This window comes from Scaptodrosophila lebanonensis, unplaced genomic scaffold, assembly GCF_003285725.1.
Source record: "Scaptodrosophila lebanonensis strain 11010-0011.00,11010-0021.00 unplaced genomic scaffold, SlebRS2 tig00000024-arrow-pilon, whole genome shotgun sequence".
NCBI classification, from domain to species: Eukaryota; Metazoa; Arthropoda; class Insecta; order Diptera; family Drosophilidae; genus Scaptodrosophila; species Scaptodrosophila lebanonensis.
The window spans coordinates 6,206,625-6,227,197 of record NW_022060538.1 but is presented as its reverse complement, the minus strand read 5'-3'; the positions used below and the strand labels follow the sequence as shown (position 1 = coordinate 6,227,197).

General features: G+C 45.2%; 1 protein-coding gene across 1 annotated transcript in view; it reads right to left on the bottom strand.

The window, feature by feature from the left end:
- LOC115620691 (mucin-5AC) overlaps positions 1 to 20,573 on the bottom strand; it is a 55,003-nt gene that overhangs the window by 1,574 nt on the left and 32,856 nt on the right. Inside the window, exons 3-6 of the mRNA XM_030514061.1 lie at positions 9,356 to 9,394; positions 8,158 to 8,355; positions 7,838 to 8,092; positions 57 to 7,776 (exon numbers count right to left, since the gene is read on the bottom strand). Coding sequence (XP_030369921.1) covers positions 57 to 7,776; positions 7,838 to 8,092; positions 8,158 to 8,355; positions 9,356 to 9,394 — 8,212 coding nt within the window. The remainder of the gene's footprint in view (positions 1 to 56; positions 7,777 to 7,837; positions 8,093 to 8,157; positions 8,356 to 9,355; positions 9,395 to 20,573) is intronic.

Below are 20,573 nucleotides of genomic sequence, written 5' to 3'. Positions count from 1 at the left end.
ATGTTGTTATTAAATCATCTAAATGAGTGCGTAAGTCGGACATTCTAAATACTTACGTGCAGCTGATGCATGGACCACTCGTTGATTCGATGGGCTCGCCCACCTTATACGAACGGCCGTTGATGAGACAGCCGTTGCGTTCGACAGCGTCGCCGTAATTATGGGCGAGGAAGTGGGGTGGCAGTGTGGTGCTTGTGGTTGTCGTGCTCGTTGTAATGTTAAGAACTGCAGCCATCGAGACGGGACACTCGTAGCGGGGACAACAGAAACCTGAAATGGGCTCCTCATGGCAGCCGGCAATCGGTGGCGGGCACGATTGCTGCAGGCAAATGATATCGCTTCTAAAGCAGAAGCAGAAATCGCAGGGGTCGTCACGTGGAATTTGTTGTGCTGACACATAAAGTTTTCCAGCGTAACGGCAGGTTCCTGGACCAAACACCTCCTCCTCGTCATATTCGTCTTCAGGATAAGATGGATACTGAGGCGGTTGACCATAGGCAGGTGGTGTGACTGGTTCGTAATGCGAGCTAGATGCCGGTGTCGTAGTAAGTGGCGTTTCGGTGGTGCTTGTACTAGTACTTGACTCCGCGGACGTTTGGATGGCGCTCTGGGTCGTTGCCGCATCTGTTGACTCATCGATGCCAACTCTATCGTCAATAATTGGTCCCTTTGTACTACTGGGGAAGTGTTGGGCAAACAATGGATGCATTGTCGTGATTCGTGCAAGGTCCTGTTCTGTTGAGCTTTCATCACTCTCGGTAATGTCTGCGGCAGTTGAGGTTTCATTTTGAGCAGAAGGAGCTGCAGTTGTGTGCTGCTGTGGTATTTCGGAAACAATGGCTGGTACTTCCTCTTCCTCATCTTCAGGAACGGGCTTTTTATCAGCAGACTCAGTGGATACTTCCTCTGACTCTGTTGATGAGTCAGTAGCGCCTGCCTTCTGTCCATCTCCAGCGGTCTGCTCTTCCTCAGATTCCACTGACTCATCACCTTCCTCTGTGGAATCTAAGCTTGGAGCAATGGCTGGTGCTGCAGTAGTCTTTTCCTCTTGAACTGGTTTAATTGTGGGTACATCAGATTCTGGTTTCTCAGTAGACTTATCTGCTCCTTCTTCTAGCATAGGACCAACTGTGTGAGCAATTAATACATCCTCTGTTACCGGCGATTCCGTTAGAGTCTCGTGCAGCTCAGCTTCAGAGTCTGGTTTGGTTGGGCTTTCAGCATGAGCAATTGGCTCTGTGCTTTCATCAGACACACCTTCTTCAGATGCAGGTTGCTTCTTATCATCAGTTGTTGTTTGAATATCAACCGCAATCGGAGAAACTGTGACTGGAGTTTTGTCAACATCTGCGTCAGAAATTGTGGTAGACGCAATATCGTCAACTGATATCTTTTCATCTTCAGTTTGAGACAATACGTCATCCATTGGCTTTGTATCAATTTCTTCTGGAGCCGGTACATGAGCAGCAGGAGGAGCAGTGGTATCAAGGTCCGAAGGAGGTGCAGAAGTAGATGAAATTGGAGCACCCTCCTTGCCTTCGTCATCACTCGACGTAGGAGCAACAGTTGTTGCAACGGAATCATCAGTTGGTTTCTTGCTTTCTTCCTCGGGGGTAGCGCCTTCTTCCTTGTCAGAGACTGGAGAAACAGTAGTTTCAATGAATTTCTGCTCTGTTGTGACTTCTGTATCATCGTCTTGTGCACCAGGGACTGATACTGGGGACTCAGTGCCAGCCAAAGTATCCTCAGGCTGTGGAATCTTCTTACTATCCTGACTAGATGGTGGCAAGCTGGTAGATGCAACTTCTTCTTCTTCTGTTTCTGGTTTTTTATCAGCATCAACACCTGATGGCACCCTTTCATCGGAAGAAGCGGTACTGCCTTCTTCAGCAGAAGTAGCAGCGGGCGTTGTTGATTCTTGTTTACTTTCGTCTTCAGAAGGAATTGAGGATGGTAAAACTTTGTCATCAGATGGTTCTTTCTGCTCTTCTTCAGAAGGCAGCTCTGTTGCTGAGTCAAATTTATCGAATGCACTTTCATCTTTAGAGGGCGAAACTGTGGCGGCGAGCTCCTGTTCGGTCGGCTCCTCATCCCTTGCGGGTGCCACAATTGTGGTCTCATCGAATCTATCTTCAGGGGTTGGTTTAACTTCGTCTTCTGATGAAGTCGTAGGTTCTTTATGGACTTCTTGCAAACTGGGAATAACCGTAGTGACTTCAGGTTTATCTTCAACTTTAGTTGTGCTGGCAGGCGGTGCAGCAGTTGGCGAAACTTCATCAGATGGCTCACCACCTTCTTCTTCCGAAGAGGGAGCGACCGTATGTTCGTCAGTTGGTTGTTCTTCAGTTGAAGAAATTTCCTCATCGGAAGGTTTCTTGAAAGGCTCTCCACCTTTTTCTTCCGAAGAGGGAGCGACCGTATGTTCGTCAGTTGGTTGTTGTTCAGTTGATGAAATTTCCTCATCGGAAGGTTTCTTGATTTCACTGTCTTCCTCTTTCTCAATTTCGTCTGACGCAGGAGTAGTAGTAATTGGCGATAGTGGTTCTTTCTCCAAGAATTTCTTGACACCTTCATCTGGACGAACAGTCGATTCCAAAATAGCCTCTGTGCTTTCATCAGCTTCACCGGATGTTGAAGGAGTTTTTTCATCAGCTGGTTTCGTAAGGCCGTCTTCGGCAGAAGGAGCCTGTGTTGTGAATTTACCTGATTCATCTGTTTCCACTTCCGACGATGTACTAATAGATGTAACCGCTGGTTCAGTGACCTTATCAACAGGTATATGAATAGTTGATGTGGAGAGTTGGTCTTGGGATGTCTGCTCAACTTCATCGGAGAGATCACCAGTAGTGGTGGCACCTTCCTCAGACGATTCTGTCGAAGCGTCCTTAAGTGGTGGTACAACAGTAGTAGCTGAAACTTTGTCTTCCAAATCAGTTTCAAATTTGTCTTCTGGAGCTGGTTTCGGTTTCTCTTCTGCAGAAATAGGTACACTAGTTGAAGCTTCCTTTTGCTCATCAACAGATGGCAAAGGTGTCGATGTAGATTGTTCATCGGACTTATCTTCATCTTTGCCTAAGGTTGTGGCAGGCAAAGATGTCGAAGTAGATTGTTCATCAGACTTTTCTTCATCTTTACCTAAGGTTGTGGCAGGCAAAGGTGTATGCTCAGCATCAATCTTAGACGGTTCTTCCTCAGCGGCAGTTGTAGACGACTCCTTTTCGTGTGATGGCTCTTCGGTGAATGGAACAACAGTTGTGTCAGGCATGCTATCAATAAGAGAAGTCTTTTTATCTCCAGTTTGTGATAAAACTTCATCCATGGGCTTCGTTTCAATTTCTTCTGGAGCCGGTACATGAGCAGCAGGAGGAGCAGTGGTATCAAGGTCCGAAGGCGGTGCAGAAGTAGATGAAATTGGAGCACCCTCCTTGCCTTCGTCATCACTCGACGTAGGAGCAACAGTTGTTGCAACGGAATCATCAGTTGGTTTCTTGCTTTCTTCCTCGGGGGTAGCGCCTTCTTCCTTGTCAGAGACTGGAGAAACAGTAGTTTCAATGAATTTCTGCTCTGTTGTGACTTCTGTATCATCGTCTTGTGCACCAGGGACTGATACTGGGGACTCAGTGCCAGCCAAAGTATCCTCAGGCTGTGGAATCTTCTTACTATCCTGACTAGATGGTGGCAAGCTGGTAGATGCAACTTCTTCTTCTTCTGTTTCTGGTTTTTTATCAGCATCAACACCTGATGGCACCCTTTCATCGGAAGAAGCGGTACTGCCTTCTTCAGCAGAAGTAGCAGCGGGCGTTGTTGATTCTTGTTTACTTTCGTCTTCAGAAGGAATTGAGGATGGTAAAACTTTGTCATCAGATGGTTCTTTCTGCTCTTCTTCAGAAGGCAGCTCTGTTGCTGAGTCAAATTTATCGAATGCACTTTCATCTTTAGAGGGCGAAACTGTGGCGGCGAACTCCTGTTCGGTCGGCTCCTCATCCCTTGCGGGTGCCACAATTGTGGTCTCATCGAATCTATCTTCAGGGGTTGGTTTAACTTCGTCTTCTGATGAAGTCGTAGGTTCCTTATGGGCTTCTTGCAAACTGGGAATAACCGTAGTGACTTCAGGTTTATCTTCAACTTTAGTTGTGCTGGCAGGCGGTGCAGCAGTTGGCGAAACTTCATCAGATGGCTCACCACCTTCTTCTTCCGAAGAGGGAGCGACCGTATGTTCGTCAGTTGGTTGTTCTTCAGTTGAAGAAATTTCCTCATCGGAAGGTTTCTTGAAAGGCTCTCTATCTTTTTCTTCCGAAGAGGGAGCGACCGTATGTTCGTCAGTTGGTTGTTGTTCAGTTGATGAAATTTCCTCATCGGAAGATTTCTTGATTTCACTGTCTTCCTCTTTCTCGATTTCGTCTGACGCAGGAGTAGTAGTAATTGGCGATAGTGGTTCTTTCTCCAAGAATTTCTTGACACCTTCATCTGGACGAACAGTCGATTCCAAAATAGCCTCTGTGCTTTCATCAGCTTCACCGGATGTTGAAGGAGTTTTTTCATCAGCTGGTTTCGTAAGGCCGTCTTCGGCAGAAGGAGCCTGTGTTGTGAATTTACCTGATTCATCTGTTTCCACTTCCGACGAGGTACTAATAGATGTAACCGCTGGTTCAGTGACCCTATCAACAGGTGTATGAATAGTTGATGTGGAGAGTTGGTCTTGGGATGTCTGCTCAACTTCATCGGAGAGATCACCAGTAGTGGTGGCATCTTCCTCAGACGATTCTGTCGAAGCGTCCTTAAGTGGTGGTACAACAGTAGTAGCTGAAACTTTGTCTTCCAAATCAGTTTCCAACTTGTCTTCTGGGGCTGGGATCTTATCTGCCGGTTTTCCTTCTTCTCCTTCAGAAGTTGGAAGAATAGTTGTTGTTGGCAATTTGTCTTCAGCCTGTGGCACAGAGGAATCTTCAGCTGGACTAGGCTTAGCTTCTTCAGTGGGGGACACAACAGTTGGGGATGGAATTTCATCTTCAGGCTGTTTCTTAGAATCTGTTGGTTCGGTGCTCTGCTGAACAGGTTTTTGAGCTTCTTCTCCAATTTCAGGCTTACTAGTTTCATGTTCGATAATACCATCCTCTTCTGAAGTTTTCTCTTCAGTGGGTTTAACGGTATCCTTTGGTGCTGTAGTTTCTGTTGACTGAGGTATCACTGTTGTAGTCTGCGAAATATCTTCGTCAGGCTTGATATGAGATAATGGTTGTTCAGTAATTCCAGAAGGCATAATGACATCTTTAGGCACCACTTCTGTTGTGGTAGTGTCCACTCCGACTTCATCGTCCCTTTCGATGGGCTTTTCAGTATATTGTGGCTTGACAGTTGTTGTTTCGTCGTCCTTTGAACTATCGGTATCACAAATGTAAGTTGGGCAGCAACTATCAGCGTTGGCAGGAACCATAATGCAGTTTTCACGATTTTGCGGAATATTGCATTCCAATTGCTTACACGCCACAATGCTGCTAATACACTTGCAGGACTCATCGCAAAGAGCTGTAGCAGGGATGATAGTATTGTTAGGGTAGGTTTTTCCATCCACCAAGCAGTCACCTTCTCCCGGTATAACGGCTGGAAGCTGCATGTCAGGAATTTCTTCAGGTGATGTCTCATCTGAAGTAGGTAGCACTGTTGTTGCCTCTTTATCAGCGTCTGTGACAAAGTCGTTACGGTTATCGATTGAAGAAACAGTAGATTGTTCTTTTTCTGTGGTAGTCTGGCTGGGCTCCGTAATACCTCCTTCTGGTGCTGGAGATACGTCAATTTTCTCCTCACCGTCAATGTGGCCGGAGGAGGGTGGTAAATATGCTGTATCTGGTTTACTGGTTGGCAATTCAGCTTTATCATCTGGCTGAGCAGTACTTTGATCAACTTCGCCATCCGCTGGTGTAATGTCAGACTTCGCAGGGGTTTGTTGGGTGGGTGTTTCTGAATCATCTGCCTCTTTGGATGGTTCCTTCTGAGTTTCAAGTGGCGTACTGGTAGATGGCACAATTTCTTTTTCTGCTGCGGCTGTTGATGTTTCTTCATCGGCCGTTTCTCCTTCAGTCTTTTCAGTTGATGAGGCTTGGGTTGTACTATAGCTTGAATCATCCTCTGGTAGAAATTTGGGAGGTGTTTCAATTTCATCAGGCTTCTCTTTTTCCTTTTTGTCAATATCTTTGTCCTCTGAAGTGGGCAAACTAGTGGCGGTTTCTTCCTTATCTTCTGCCGATGTGGGTACACTTGTTGAACTTTCTGTGGGCTTCTGTTTTGGTGATTCGCTCGCTGGCACATCATGGGCGATGACACTTTCTGGTGTTGTTGTACCCATCTTTTCATCGTGATCTTCATCCTGTTCAGCCGACAAATCAGTTGTGATATCTTCGCCTTCGACTGGTAATGGTGTTGTAGCCCTAGGAACGTCCTTTTCGCTGATGCTTTCATCTGCAGGTGCTGTGGGCTTAGCAGGTTCGATCTCTTCATCGACAGTCTTTGGCGTTGTAATTTTACCAAAATCTTCCTCACCACTGCCTTCCTCAGCAGACGTTGTGGGCTTACTAATATCCTCTTCACCGCTTCCTTCTTCGGGAGTGGGTGTGGGCTTAACGGCTTCAGCATGTTCATCAATGGTCTTCGGTGTAGTAGGCTTCTCACTATCTTCGACACTGGTAACTTCCTCAGAGGATGCTGTTGGCTTAATAGATTCTGTTGTCCTGTCAATGGAAGAAGGTGCAGTAGTTTTGGCAATATCCTCTTCTTCACTTTCGCCCTCATCCGATGTTGTTTTCTCATCAATAGACTTCGGTGTAGTAGTCTTGGCAATGCTTTCATCAGTGCTCTCTTCCTCGGTAGATGTTGCAGGCTTAAGAATATCTTTTTCGCCGCTATCTTCCACTGCAGTCGAAGGTGTCTCTGTTGATCCTTCTGTAGATGGCTCGGGCTCTTCTTCATCAGTTGTACCAAGCTTGGCATCGCCTCCAAGATCTGGTTTAGCTGTTGTATCCACTTCACCGCTGCCAATTTCATCCACAGGGCTTTCAGTTGCCTTTTCTTTGTCCTGCTCCTTTTCATCCACTGGGCTTTCAGTTGCCTTTTCTTTATCCTGCTCCTTTTCATCCACTGGGCTTTCAGTTGACTTTTCTTTGTCCTGCTCCTTTTCATCCACTGGGCTCTCAGTTGCTCTTTCTTTGTCCTGCTCCTTTTCATCCACTGGACTTTCAGTTGCCTTTTCCTTGTCCTGCTCCTTTTCATCCACTGGGCTTTCAGTTGCCTTCTCTTTGTCCTGCTCCTTGACCTGCTCTTCGTCATCAATGTGTTCTTGTAGATCCAGGTCCTCCTTAGGAATCTCACCAGGGATATCCTTGACTGGAGTAACTGTGGTAGTCTCATCTTCTTCCTTGCCAGCCTCTTGGGTGATACCCTCCACAATTTCAGTGGTGGCACTGTCGTCCTCGCACACATAGTTGCTCGGACAGCACTCACCCTCTGCGGCCGGCATAGCGCGACAAGACTTTCCACTGGCTGCCATCATAGGCATCTCGCATTCTTGAACGGCACAGACAATATCACCACGCATGCAGTAACAGTGTTCGCAGGCATTCTTGCCCAAAATGGAGGCGCCGTCGGCATAAGTTTCGCCATCGTGTACGCAATCTGTCGAGACTGACGGTGTCATTGTTGTGGTTAGTATAAATCCAGGCGTAGGGCGCACAGTTGTCGTTGTGGTGGATTGATCCTCAAGCTCCAAAACATCGTTTTCGTGGTCTGTAAGTCATAAGCTCAAATTGTAGGCTCACATCAACTGGCTAATTCTTTAAGCACTTACCGCAACTATAGCGAACGGGACAGCAGGAGCCTTTGTTATAGATGGGTGTACAACCATCCACGTGCAATGTGCACTCCTGCATGACACACTTTGTCTGATTGTTAATGCAATAGCACAGCTCACATGGCTTATTCGGATTGGATGGCACCTGCGCACCTTCCGGGTAGAATCGTTCCTCAATGCTGCAACCGAACTTTTCAGGTATGCTCAACTCGGTACCAGGCTCGGGTGTATGATAGGGCACATCCACGGGTACTAAAAGCGTACAATAAATTTATCATAAGTTGGCTATAATAATGTTTTTCTCTCGCAAAACTTACCTTCGGGACAAGTGATGATGGGACAGCACTGATCCTCGCGCTTCTCCACAATGCAATCGTGGCCAATAGGTTTGGTGAATGGACATACGCGCAGGTAGCACATGAGCATGCGGTTGTGGCAAGTGCAGTTCAGACACGGCTCATTGGTCATGATGCGATCACCCTCGTTGTAGTGAGCATAGTTGTAGTAGCAGCCTTCTGCAAGTGCAGCGCGCAAGGCAACAAGAATGTTAACATAGCGAAGATCGAAATAAAACAAGTACACGGACCTGTCTATCCGTATCTGTATCTATGTATCTCTATCTGTTATAATGGATCCATTTGGTATGCATGCATACCTCTACAGCTTAACAGATTATGGCATGTACAAAATAGGCTAATTCTACCTGAAACATGCTTCCGAATCTTATTTAGAAGACGCATTGCTCATAAATTAAACTAAGCGCCATAAACTGTCATAATATAGAAAAATTTTATTGCTCATCAACGTCGTTAAACAAAAGTCAAGTGCTGTATGTGTCGTCGTCGTCATTTAAATTATGCGCACGCTTGACTCGTCGTGCTACCTAATTTAGTGACGTCCACCCGCTATAAATTCCACATCATTAACACGTTAAGCGCGGCTACGACTGCGTCTAAGCTCAGTCCGACTGTCTGTCGGCCTGCCCATTCAAGCGCGTAGTATGGGGCCTGCTAGATAATTTTTTGATTGAAATCTTTCTTGTACGTATGCTCGTATGTTGTTCGCTGCGGTCAATACGCTGGCTGGCGCTCACGTATTCGACATAACTCGTTAAAACAAATTTTTTTTTCATTTCATTTTTATTATGCCTGTCTTCTAGTTATTTGTGTATGTGTGTGTTTTCACACCTCATCTAACTGCCTAATAATGCGCAGCGTGGGCCAAAAATGAAGTTCGTGGCGAGCAGCACTTGTGCGGTGCATTTTGACAGCTGAGCTCGATGAGTGACCAACTTTTAGGTGGGATTCTTAAGCCGATCTCAAGATGCTGATAACCTTATATTAGATATTTAAGCTTCTAAATGTTAATCGTGCTGCATCTGACCGATATTTGAGTTAAAGAGTAAAGAGTAAAAAAGAGTAAGCGACCAACATTCTAATCAAGCATCTTCAATGTATAGCTATTATATATTTAATGGATAGTTAAAGTTCGTTTATGTTCACTCTCCCGACTTACCTGAATATTGTTGTATCTCTGTGTATTCTTGCAATGGTGCTGCAAGTAGAAAAAGAATAGAAAATAATGATTATTTTAGGTAATCAAGAGCGCAATTTATTTAGCTTTATTACAGCACAATTTTACTGTGGTCATATCCGTTAGTAAATGAATTTATCGGCTAACTGCTAAAGTCTCTAATTGTATCTGCATGCAATAGAAATTAGATGGTCGCATTAGCTGCAACAATGCGTAGGCCGCATTATAAATACACTGATAACAGGGCGAACTGCCGCTGGTCAGCATGCAACAACAGCAACAACAGCAGCAACAACAACAGCGAGAGCAGAAAATTGCAGCAGCATTACTCGGAACAGTGTGGTGCGTGCAACGTATTATTACCACATAATCAAAATGTAGAAAAAGTTAAGTAAAAGAAAATGCAAGAAATAATAGCACGAAGCCCACGTCGGCCACATTGGCGATGCGCATGCGCAATGGCTGCGTGTGTCCCACAGTGGGGCAGCAGCGGCGAGTGCCTGAAAAATGGCTCGAAACAAATTGTTTAAGCTGACAGTTAGCTGTAGCCGGCGCGGCGCGGCGGTCACTTGTTGCACGGCCACGGCCACCGTTGCCGCTGTGGCGTTTATGAGCAACAACAGCAACAACAGCAGCAAAAGCAGCAGCAGCTCCAACAAAGGGGAACATGATTTGACAAATTGCATTTTTATGAATTGCCGTGTAGTTGCTGTTGTTGCAGCCGTGTAGAACCTGCCTAGCTGGTGGCTCAGTGCCTGCAACACTTTGATTAATTGCGTCCAGTTGAAGGGTTGACAATTTTGCAAATATTTCACATTTCAATTTCCGCGTGCTTGGGGGGGCCTACATACTACAAGTATACATACATAAGTGCTCGTAGTTCGCGGACTTAACTTGATTATATGCTAGTGTATGGCTACAGCCAAGTCTAGTCTTATCTCGTTTGCATCTCAGGAGCTGCAATATAATTTTTAAAATGCATACAATTTGGTCAGCGAAATCCAACCAAAATAACAATGAAAATTCTAACGGCAAGTGCTCATAAGCGACTACGAGTACGAGTATTTGGCTTGTGGTACTTCGTAGAGCTCAACTGCAAATCAGAGTAGCAATTTCAATGTTGTTGCTGTTGTTGTTGCAGTTGCAGTGGCGGCGGCTGCTGTTGCTGCTGCTGCTGCTGCTGTGGCCAACGCCATCGTCGTCGTAGTCGTAGTCGTCGAACGTCTCACTCATTCAAACTAACGGATGTAAATTACATTTTATGCGGTAAGAACAACACAACGACGGCACGACGACAGCCACGACCGTACCTGGCAACGCATAAAAATTCACACATTAACTGTTAAGGATTGAGGAGTTGTGAGTGACTGGTCTGGTCTGGTCTGGTCTGACCTGGCCAGTCCAGCCCAGGCCAGGCAATACCAAAGAATTCGGCTTTGGTGTGCGGGCGTGCAACGGGCATGCAGCGGGCGGGCGAGTGAGTGCAATGGGAGTCAATCATGCAGCCGGTTCGCAGAGTCTTGTAATGCAAACTTATGCAACAATTTTTCTACTGCAAGTGCAAGAACTAAAACAAGCAGCGACCAACATTACAAGCCAATGCAATGGATGATAATGAGGATGTAGTTGCAGTTGCCAATGCCAATGCCAATGCCGATGATGATGATGATAATGATGGCGGCCCAGCGACCGACCAAGACGCATGAGTCGTCGTTTGCCTTCCTGACTGACTGTTGATGCTACACATCAAACATGGTCGTGTCGGTCCAACAAACAGAAGTCAGTCAGTCAGTCAGTCAGTTAGTCAGCTAGTCAGTTAGGCAGGCAAGCAGGCAGGCAGGCAGGCAGGCAGTTCTTGTTGTTGGTGTTGATGTGCTGCAGTTGGCTCGTTGGTGTCGTGTACGTTTTTAGCCAAAGTTGTTGGCGGCGTTGGTTACTGTCGCGCTAGTCGTGCTTTTTGTTTATTCTAAGAAAGCGCGCGCGTCTGCTTTGCTCTGCTCTGCTCTGCAGTCAGCCAGCCATGGCCAGTGCCTATCCCTGACTAGCTAACTGGCTGAGACTGGGCTGCGGCTCTGGCTGTTGTTCTTCCAAGTTGAATGACCCAGGCGCGCATGTGTGCAAAAATGTGTACACAAACCATAAAATACAAGCCACAAGCAACTTTACTTACATAAGTAGGCCTAGGTAGCAGTGTGGCTAGTATTCACACAAACTCACTCACACACACACACACACACACATTTATATGTATAACTATGTACTCTTGGTACGCCCCTGGTACGCCTTTTACTGGTTACGCTTTATTATTTAGTGGTGGACAAGTTCAGCTGTAGGTGGACTGCAGTCGCAGTCTCAGCGCAGCCTCGGCGTTCTTTTTGCTGGCATGTGAAAAGTGGAAGTTTTCGTTAAATATTTTTGGGCTACGCGGAAATGCACAGACAACGGGAGTGTGAGTGTTCAAGGAAGAGCGAGATAGGGTGATGGAGAGAGGGAGGGATATTGGCAAGCTAGTGAAATATTTGCCATGCCAGAAATATTTCAAAGATTACAAAATGAACACAAATCTTCCTTACAGTCCCATGTCTGTGTCTATGTCTGTGTTTGTGTCTGTGTTGGTGTGGCTCCCAAGTACGCCATTTTTGGTGGCGGTTACCGCTAAGCCAGCAACAACAATGTCTTCTTATGCTGCAGCTGCTGTTTGGCGAGCCACACCCACAGCACACCCCAAGATGACGCGGTTATATATGTGCCACTGATAAGAAGTTCCAAGAAAGCCGAGTTACTGCTTGGCAAATAGCAGCAGCAAAGTGATGAAGTGGGAGCTGAAGCAGATGATGAGGAAACAGAGGTGTCAATAGGAGCGATAGGGAATAATAGAAGGACTGACAGAAAAGTAGTGTAAAATACGAGACATGAAAAGATGACCGAAGAAAAATGCAAAATTACGAAATCAATGAGAAACGGACGATGAAGAGAGGCAAAAAAGAAGTAGAAGAGACATATGAAACGGAAGAAAACAGGATGCTAAACGAAGGCCTGAAGAGAGAATGATAAGATTAGGCAGAAGAAATGAGGAAAGCAAGATGAAGAGTTTACACCAAAAGGTTGATGATAAAAATAAAAATTGAAGGATATGAGGAAAGTGTTATTCAAAGATGGAAATGTAGAGGGGTATAATATTAATTAGTGATACAAAAACAAAGATGACAAAATTTCAGTTGATGAGAGAAAGATGATGAACGGGTACAGTAAAATGAAGTAAAGAAGATAGGGCAAGGGTTATGAAAAAAGGCACGTCATAAAAAATAGAACCTAGGAAAGGAAATGAGTGAGTGCCCTTAGCGATAGCTTCGATCGCCATACACTACATGCATATATGTAATTAGCCCCAAAATGAGGCAATTGCTTCTTCTTATTTTTTATGGTTCTACTACAAGATATCTGTCTGTGGCTTAGAACAATGGTTGGCCAAGAAAAGACAGCGCCCACGGGTATTATGACTGCACATGCAATAAATCGGGCTATAATTGCACACGAAGCTCAATTATGCAATGCCAGGAAACTAGAAATTACACATGCCAGGAACCGAACAGCAGCAGCAACAAGCATGCAGATTTTTGTGTATTGAGTCTTGGGCGAGAGAGGGAGATAGCTAAACAGAATCGTTGCAAAATAATTTCCATTTTCTATGGCCTTGATCACATAATTTACATAATGGAGTTGAAGTCTGCTAGTCGATCAATATGGAGTGAGCGACAAGGTAACAATCCAAGCAGCAGCAGCAGCAGCAACAACAACAACAATAGCAACAGCAACTGCTGCTGGGCCATATCATGTCTATGCATCAACGTTGAAAGCCGCCTAAAGGAAGGGCAATACTACCAACTGCTTCTCGACGACGGCCTAACAATGCAGCTAGCAGCTAGCAGCTGCTGCTGTTGCTGTTGCTGCTGCTGTTTGTTGACTTGCTTCTTTGGGTTCTTCTAGGGCTGCTGGTTGCAACTGCGCACAGCAAATGAATTTGCGAGTAATTTAACATGATTATGTCGGCGACAAGGTACCAATGTAGACGTCTATGCAGTGGCCTGGGTGCGGGCCAGCAGCCCATTACACCGACGGCTGCTGTGGCCAATGTTCTTGCCAATATTGCTCTTTGTTGTTGCGCATCAACAGTATCAAATGGTAGGGTAGAAGAACAACGGGAGCCACCAAATTGGTCGCAGTTGCGCTTGCGTGGCGCACGATGCTGGGCATAGGCTCAGGCACAGGCTCAGGCTCAGAGGCTGAAGTGCGGGCTCATGGTTTTTATTTTTTTGTGCTTTTTTTTGGGGCGCTACCTTGGCGTGACGCTGTGTTTTATTACCGCGTGCGCAGGTTGTAACCAAAGCAGCCAAAGCTGCCAAAGCATCCAAAGCAGCGGCTAGACATGATTCGTTCTAAGTAAATTATGCCCGATAGTCATGACGCAGGGTAGCCATTGGACGTAAAATTGCCGGCAGTTGCTGCAGCGGTTGAAGGTTGTTGGTGCATATGAAACAATTACCAACTAGGACCTACTCTTGCCAGTGGAAGTGGATGTGGTTGTGGATGTGAATGTGGACATTGTAATTGGTGTTGAGTTGTCTGTGCCCCGGACTCGGCTCATATGCATATTTATGGCGTTTTAATGCTATTAAGGCTAGAAGAGCTCTGGACCGAGGCAATGTCATTAGAGAGTCAGTCAGCGAGTTGGGTTTTTGCTTTTGCTTTTCTTGCCCTCACTCTCTGACTGACTGTTTAATAGATAATAATGAGTCTGAGGCAGGCATGTGGCCTTGGGGCGCTGTAATTAAGCAGTTAAAGGCGGTCCTGGCACAGTCAACTATTTGTCTGGACAACTGGTGTCTGGGCCTTGTAATAATAATTTCCCACAGAGCCCACTAAAGCCTAGAGCTGCCTTTTTTTCTTTTTTTTTTTTTTGTGTCCTGCGCGCTTGATTTGTTTTGATAGCTTCTCCCCAATTGCGGTCCATGCGTGGCTTTAATGAGCCAACTGAGGCTCATTTTTGCATATGGCGGTCATCACAATCCATCTGGCTGTCTGGCTGTCTGGCTGTTCGACTGTAATGCAGGCCCGGCAGCTAATCAAAGTCTTTTTAGTTTAGATAGCAAATACAGTCGATATGCCCTAAGTTAATCAGCAATTTTCGGAGCAAAATATGTTTAATAGAGGAGTCGAGCTTTACTGTTTTGTTCTATCAGTTCATTGCAACCTAAGATCACTCAACTGGCATTCATGCTGAAGAATATTCAACTGTCGGACTACAGGAGGTGGATTAATGTGCAGCGATATCTAGAGCTGATACAGTAGATGTAAGAGGGACCTACACATAATAAAATAATACAGGAATTAAATTAGCATTTTAAAAGCTAAACCAGATTATAAGCTTCATTATACCGAAGTGGTTCTAATGAAGGCCAATATTTTTTATTGGAACCTGTGGAACCAGCTATTGGCTTTGCCAATTTTGATATTTTACGAGCAGTGTTCCTGGATCGTCTGGTCCCAAGGAAGCGACTTTGACGTTTGGCAATGGCAAACAAATTGTCGTAGAATAGCTCAATTATTACACCGCTAGTTTTTGCTGCCTAGCTGCCTCTGCCTGCTGTTGTTATTGATAACAGCGCATTGATTACTGCAATTGCAGGCAGGAGAAGCAGCAACAGCAACAGCAACAACAACAGCAACAGCAGCAGCAGCTTTGCCAAAATGCCAAATAACAGGAGGCGGCAGCCCGCGTCCGTTCACAAAAGCTATGATCAACGCTTGGCTTGGCAGCCAGGTAGAGGCAGCGGCAGACAACGAGGCAGATTGCAGTGCCGCCGCCTGACAAGTGATGCATCAGTGTCAGGCAGTGAGGCAGCAATGGTTCCAGTGTGGCCGGCAATCACTGTAACAAGTTTTGTTGTTGGTCGCTGCCGCGCATGCGTAACTGTTTATTAATTTGAGTGGCGACCACGACAGCCAGCCAGTCGATGTTGAGCGGCCAGCCAGCAACATGTTGAATTGGCCAATAAATAAAAGCGCGTCTTCAATGGAACCCAACTCCAGCTGGCGGCGGTGACAACTGTGGTCAACAAAACAACAACAACAACAACAACGGCCTGAAATAAGATTGATGATATTGCATGCGACAAATTCTCACGTTTAAGGCAGTCAGAAGCAGCAAGAGGTCGGCCCAGTAGGTAGCCCACTTAAGCCTAGCCTTAGCTTTATTAAATTAAATGACAACTGTGCCCTGCACACTGAAAAGATGCAGAATTCTTTAAGAATACTCTATTAGAAACTCTGGATAATCAGCATTTTAGGGCAGTTAGCTTTCAAAAATTATTCGTAAATAAAGAAAGTAGCTTTGGGAGAATTGCACGATGGCTGGAGTGGTTATATCACGATTCATCACGATACAGATATGTGTGTATAATTATTCAAAATTAAATTAATTAACATTTTTACAGTGTAGCCAACTTGCGGACTGCAATATTGTTGCCCTTTTCGTCTTTATGTGTAATGAGCCTTGTTAAAGCGTGCAACAAACTGATTGTGTGTGTGTGTCAGCGTCTTGGGTGGCGCCTCTAGTTGCTAATGTTGCTTCTGTCCTGCTGCTGACCAGCAGTTGGCTGGCGTGGGCGTTGGATCGTGCACGACCATCATCAAGCATTATGCTGTGGGACCCATCAAAGTCGCCTGCTTGTAGCGCGCTAATTGGTCGTTGCGGTTCTGCCCAGCGATTTGTATCGGCGTGCGAAAGGCAGCGCATAGTTATGCAAGAACAACAACAACAACAAGAATAGAAACAGCGGCATGGCATTCAGCTAATGATCTTGCATTTGAGATAATGCGACCATAATATGCCAACAGAATGGCCACAGCGCGCTTTAGTCCCTATTCTCCCTCTCTCTCTCTCTCTCTCTCTGTCTCTCGTTCTCTGCAATTTCATCTTCACTTGCGAAAGTTGCGTGCCAGGCTGTCGGCCGACTATACATAAACTATAGAAGCTAAGTAGAGACGCGATGTGGCTGCTTCCTACAAACCATAAAATTCAGTGGCCCAAACGACAAAGCGAAGCCAGAACAGAAACAGAAACAACAACAACAACTGGCAACACATCATGTTAGAGTTAGATCAGCAAAGCGATAATTATACAAAGTATTAGTTCAAGTGAAATGGGCTGAGCGTAGTTAGTGGTCGGCTCTAGCTTCTCAGCCTGACCCACACCCCCTCAACGACCCATGCGTAAAGGTGCCAGCTAGAGACTGAGACTGCGACTGAGTCCGAGCTCCAGTCTGAGACAAGCTGAGCTCCAAGTTCTGAGGGAGTTGATTGAACTTTTGGGTCGAGCAGAATAGAAAAAAAGAATAGGCATTAGAAGTGAAGCGTTTAACTTTGAGTTACACAATTGAAAAGCTCGCACGCTGACATTTAATGCTCCCCTTCCCCACTCCTTCTCTATTTGCGGTCTGTCTGTGTGTTTGTGGGAGAAGTCATTGCACCTGGCGATAAAAATCTGTGAAAAATGAGAAGACCGGCAGCCGCAGCAGCAGCAGCAGCAGCAGCGCAGCAACAGTGCCTTTATGGCTTAGTCCGACACTGTTGCTAATTACCATTCCTATTCTTTCATTCGGAGACTTTCGTCTTAATAGTGTCAAAATGAATTCTTACACGAAGCTGATGAAGCCACACTGGAGCCGTTCCGTCAACATTTTTTGCACCACTGCGAATGGCCTGTTGCGCCTTGGCTCGTTAGCGTGTTGGCGGCGCTTAGACAACGATTAGTAGCCGTTGATGGCGCCAGTCTCACTCTAATTGGCCGACAGTGACCGTGCCGGCCGCTTGTCTATCTGCCTCCTCGGTCAGTCGCCACCGCCGCCACCGCTGCGGCAGCCACAGGCAACGCCAACGTCAGCAACGTCCTCATCATGCCATTTGGCAAATAAATGGAAGGGTTACTTCTATTAGCCGACCATTTGCTATCATAAGCTGCAATTAACAAGCCTGCCACATTTTTATGACCAAAAACAAACGAAGCTTTTTATTTCTACTTCTACATCTTGTTCTTGTTCTTTTTCCTTTTGGCTAATCAACAAATTGAGAGGAAAGGCGATTTGGTAGTGGCCTGTAATAGCAGGAATGCTTTGGCTTTAGCCGCCTCATCAAATTGGGTCAAGCCATGGCTAATTGCTCATGAAAATGTGCACAAATTAATAAACCAACAAACACATTGGCTTTGCTCCGCAATTAATTAGCATTTTGAACACGTTTACGAACGCGCTCAGTCAATACATATATTAAGTACACTCTGAAAAAAATGTTGTACAAAATTGAAAACCCATCTAAATCAAAATATATTAATTAAACTACTAGTGCGCTAAACTAATCCAAACTATCTGGATCTAGTTTCTGAATTAAAGAAGAGATTTGTGTTATGGTATTAAATTTTGAATGTAAAGGTAAACCAATTTCATTTGTGATTTTTCTCATTATATTTTGCCGAGTGTAGTGGTGTTTGACAAAACGTCAGAAACAACAACGTGTTATACAAATCAAATTAGCATATACAAGCTGAAAAATTGCATAAAATACCAAAACAGACCGCAAGCCAAACAAAAATAGACACAGAAATCGACGACAAAGTCGCGCCACTTGGCCAAGCGTCCGCACCAAGTTCAAGTTCAATGACATCAAACAATAATAGAGAAACATACATACATACATACATACATGCATAATACAATAAATTGTGGCAGTCAAGTCTCAGTATACTCATACAAGTATGTATGTATGTATATCTTGGCTAAGAAATCAAGTTACTCAACCGCCGGCGCGACTTAACGTTTTGCTCTACTAAACGCAGCTGGGCGCAGAAATGAATTTGCATTTGCAGCTGCATGGTGGAAATGAAAAATGGAATAAAATTGAAAATTTCAAACTCGAGCTGAGGTTTGCCCAAAAAGTAACAGCAAAAGCAACAGCAACAACAACAAGAAAAAGAAAATTATAGCAATTGGTGGTGCTGCTGCAACAGCGGCCACAATTTCATTGTCAAGGCAAGGGCGAGGCGGTCGAGGCGTTAATGGCCAAATTGTGTAATTTCTGTGGCACTGGCCGTGCCACTGACAGTGACAGTGGCAGTGGCAGTGGCAGTGGCACAGGTTGACTTGATGATGCAGCAGCATGATGTGGTTACACTTACCGTTAACATTCAAATTACAAACAAACCCACACATACTTGTAATATGTAGTTGTAGACAAAATTGAACCGCAAGCTAAACGCCCCTGGCTTATTATTCTATTTATTCTATTTGCTATTCGCCCTGTAGAAATTGGCCAAACTTTGCAGCTCAGGAAGTTGAAAATTTCAACAAAACCAACAATAAATAGTGAAGTGATAAAAATCGTGGCCACACTTCCGGCTCCAGTCCACTCCACTCCACTCCACAGCCATTTCACATGCCTCGTCATCTTCAGCATTTAACATTTACGGTTCTCATCCAGATTCTGACTCCGATTCTCATGCTCCTCAGGCTGCCTGCGTTCTCTTTCTCAATTAATTGAAATAAAGTGCATGCGCGCCCTTTTCTTATGATTTTTTTTAGTCTTTTAACTTTTTTTTTCTGTTTTGGCGGCTACTTTAAAAAGCATTTTAAATTGTGCCCCCGCTCGCTGGCCGATTAAAGCGGAATATATTCGTATACGCGTGGGTGGAATCAAAACATATTAAGTGGCCCGCCGACTGGGCTTAAGCATAAAGCATTATAAATGAATATTTGACGAGTGTTCTCTGTAGCATCGTTTTGTTTTTGGCTCTAAGTCACGGTCAATTTATCATAAATACACAAGTTTTAGATCTTTTGTGTTGTTTGGTTTTTACACCAACGCTTGAAAATGTTCAACGATTTTTGACAAATAGCTAACAACGCTGGTGGGCCATAATGAAAGCTGCTTTGGTTGCTAGGAACAAGCGGACAATGTCTCAGACATGTCTGTGCCAATTCACGTGCTGTCTAATTGTGTCATTTTGTGAAAGTCGTCATATGCTATTGGCCATTTGCATGTGCAGAGTTGGGAGCTAGGAGTTAAGAGTAAGGAAGGAGTTGGTTGACACAGCCAGCGTCATTATTGTTGTTGCTAGTTACACACACCCATACATACATACATACATACATACATGCATAGGAGTATGAAGACGCCTCGGCTTTCGGCTAACACATGCTTAACCTGCGAGTTCGTGATCTCTAGCTTGCGTACTTGTTTCCACCAACTGGTCGTCCCAGCAATGAGCTATGAAATTCCACAAGTACGCAGGCAGCAGCGGCTGTGGCAGCGATGGCGGCAACGGCCGACTCGCCTCCAAATCGGTCAATGGTCAGCCATGGCGACAGCAGGCAACAAAATGCTGTTTGCTGGGCAAATAAGCCAACTTAAACAGCAACAACAATGTATGGCCAACACACACACACTCACTAGACGGTGTGTTTACCTACGAAATATTTACGATCGCTGGTCTCTCCTCTCAACTTAGTCAGAAGAATATTCTTCTCAGGCGTTTTCACGCACTACGCCCCTCGTAAAACATATTTACCGTTGTCACACGCCAGCAACGAGCCAACAACAACTACAACAACATCACGGCTTGCGATCGTGCCAAAAAATTGGCATGCTATCGAAATCTCTGTATCTGTGATAAGTCCGCTGCCCATCCTCAACCGCATCCTCATGCCCATCGCATTCACACTTGACATTGAACTATGTATGAGTAGATAGCTATGTACATACAAGTATGTATGTATGTACATATCTAGGTAGGTACGAGTAAGTGCCTGGCTATCGATGTTGGCAAAAATGTTAATTATATATGCGCGTGGCTAAGCTGCTGACTTGCTGACTTGCTGACTTGTGCTGCCGGCCAGCATCTTCGAGCATCTTGATTAACGTTGCTGACATCATCAGCCATCAGCCTCATCGGCCATGCAATTAATGCTGAAACATAATTATGAATTATGTCTAAGCTTGGGCACAAACAGAAAACTCTGAGTGGCAGAACAAAAATTACGCATAAAAGTTCAGCAACTATAGATTTATGACGTGACAGTCCATCCATCCATCGGTCCGTTCGTCAATCGTCAGGCATTGCCATTCAGCTGGTCAGTTACGGCTCCCTGCC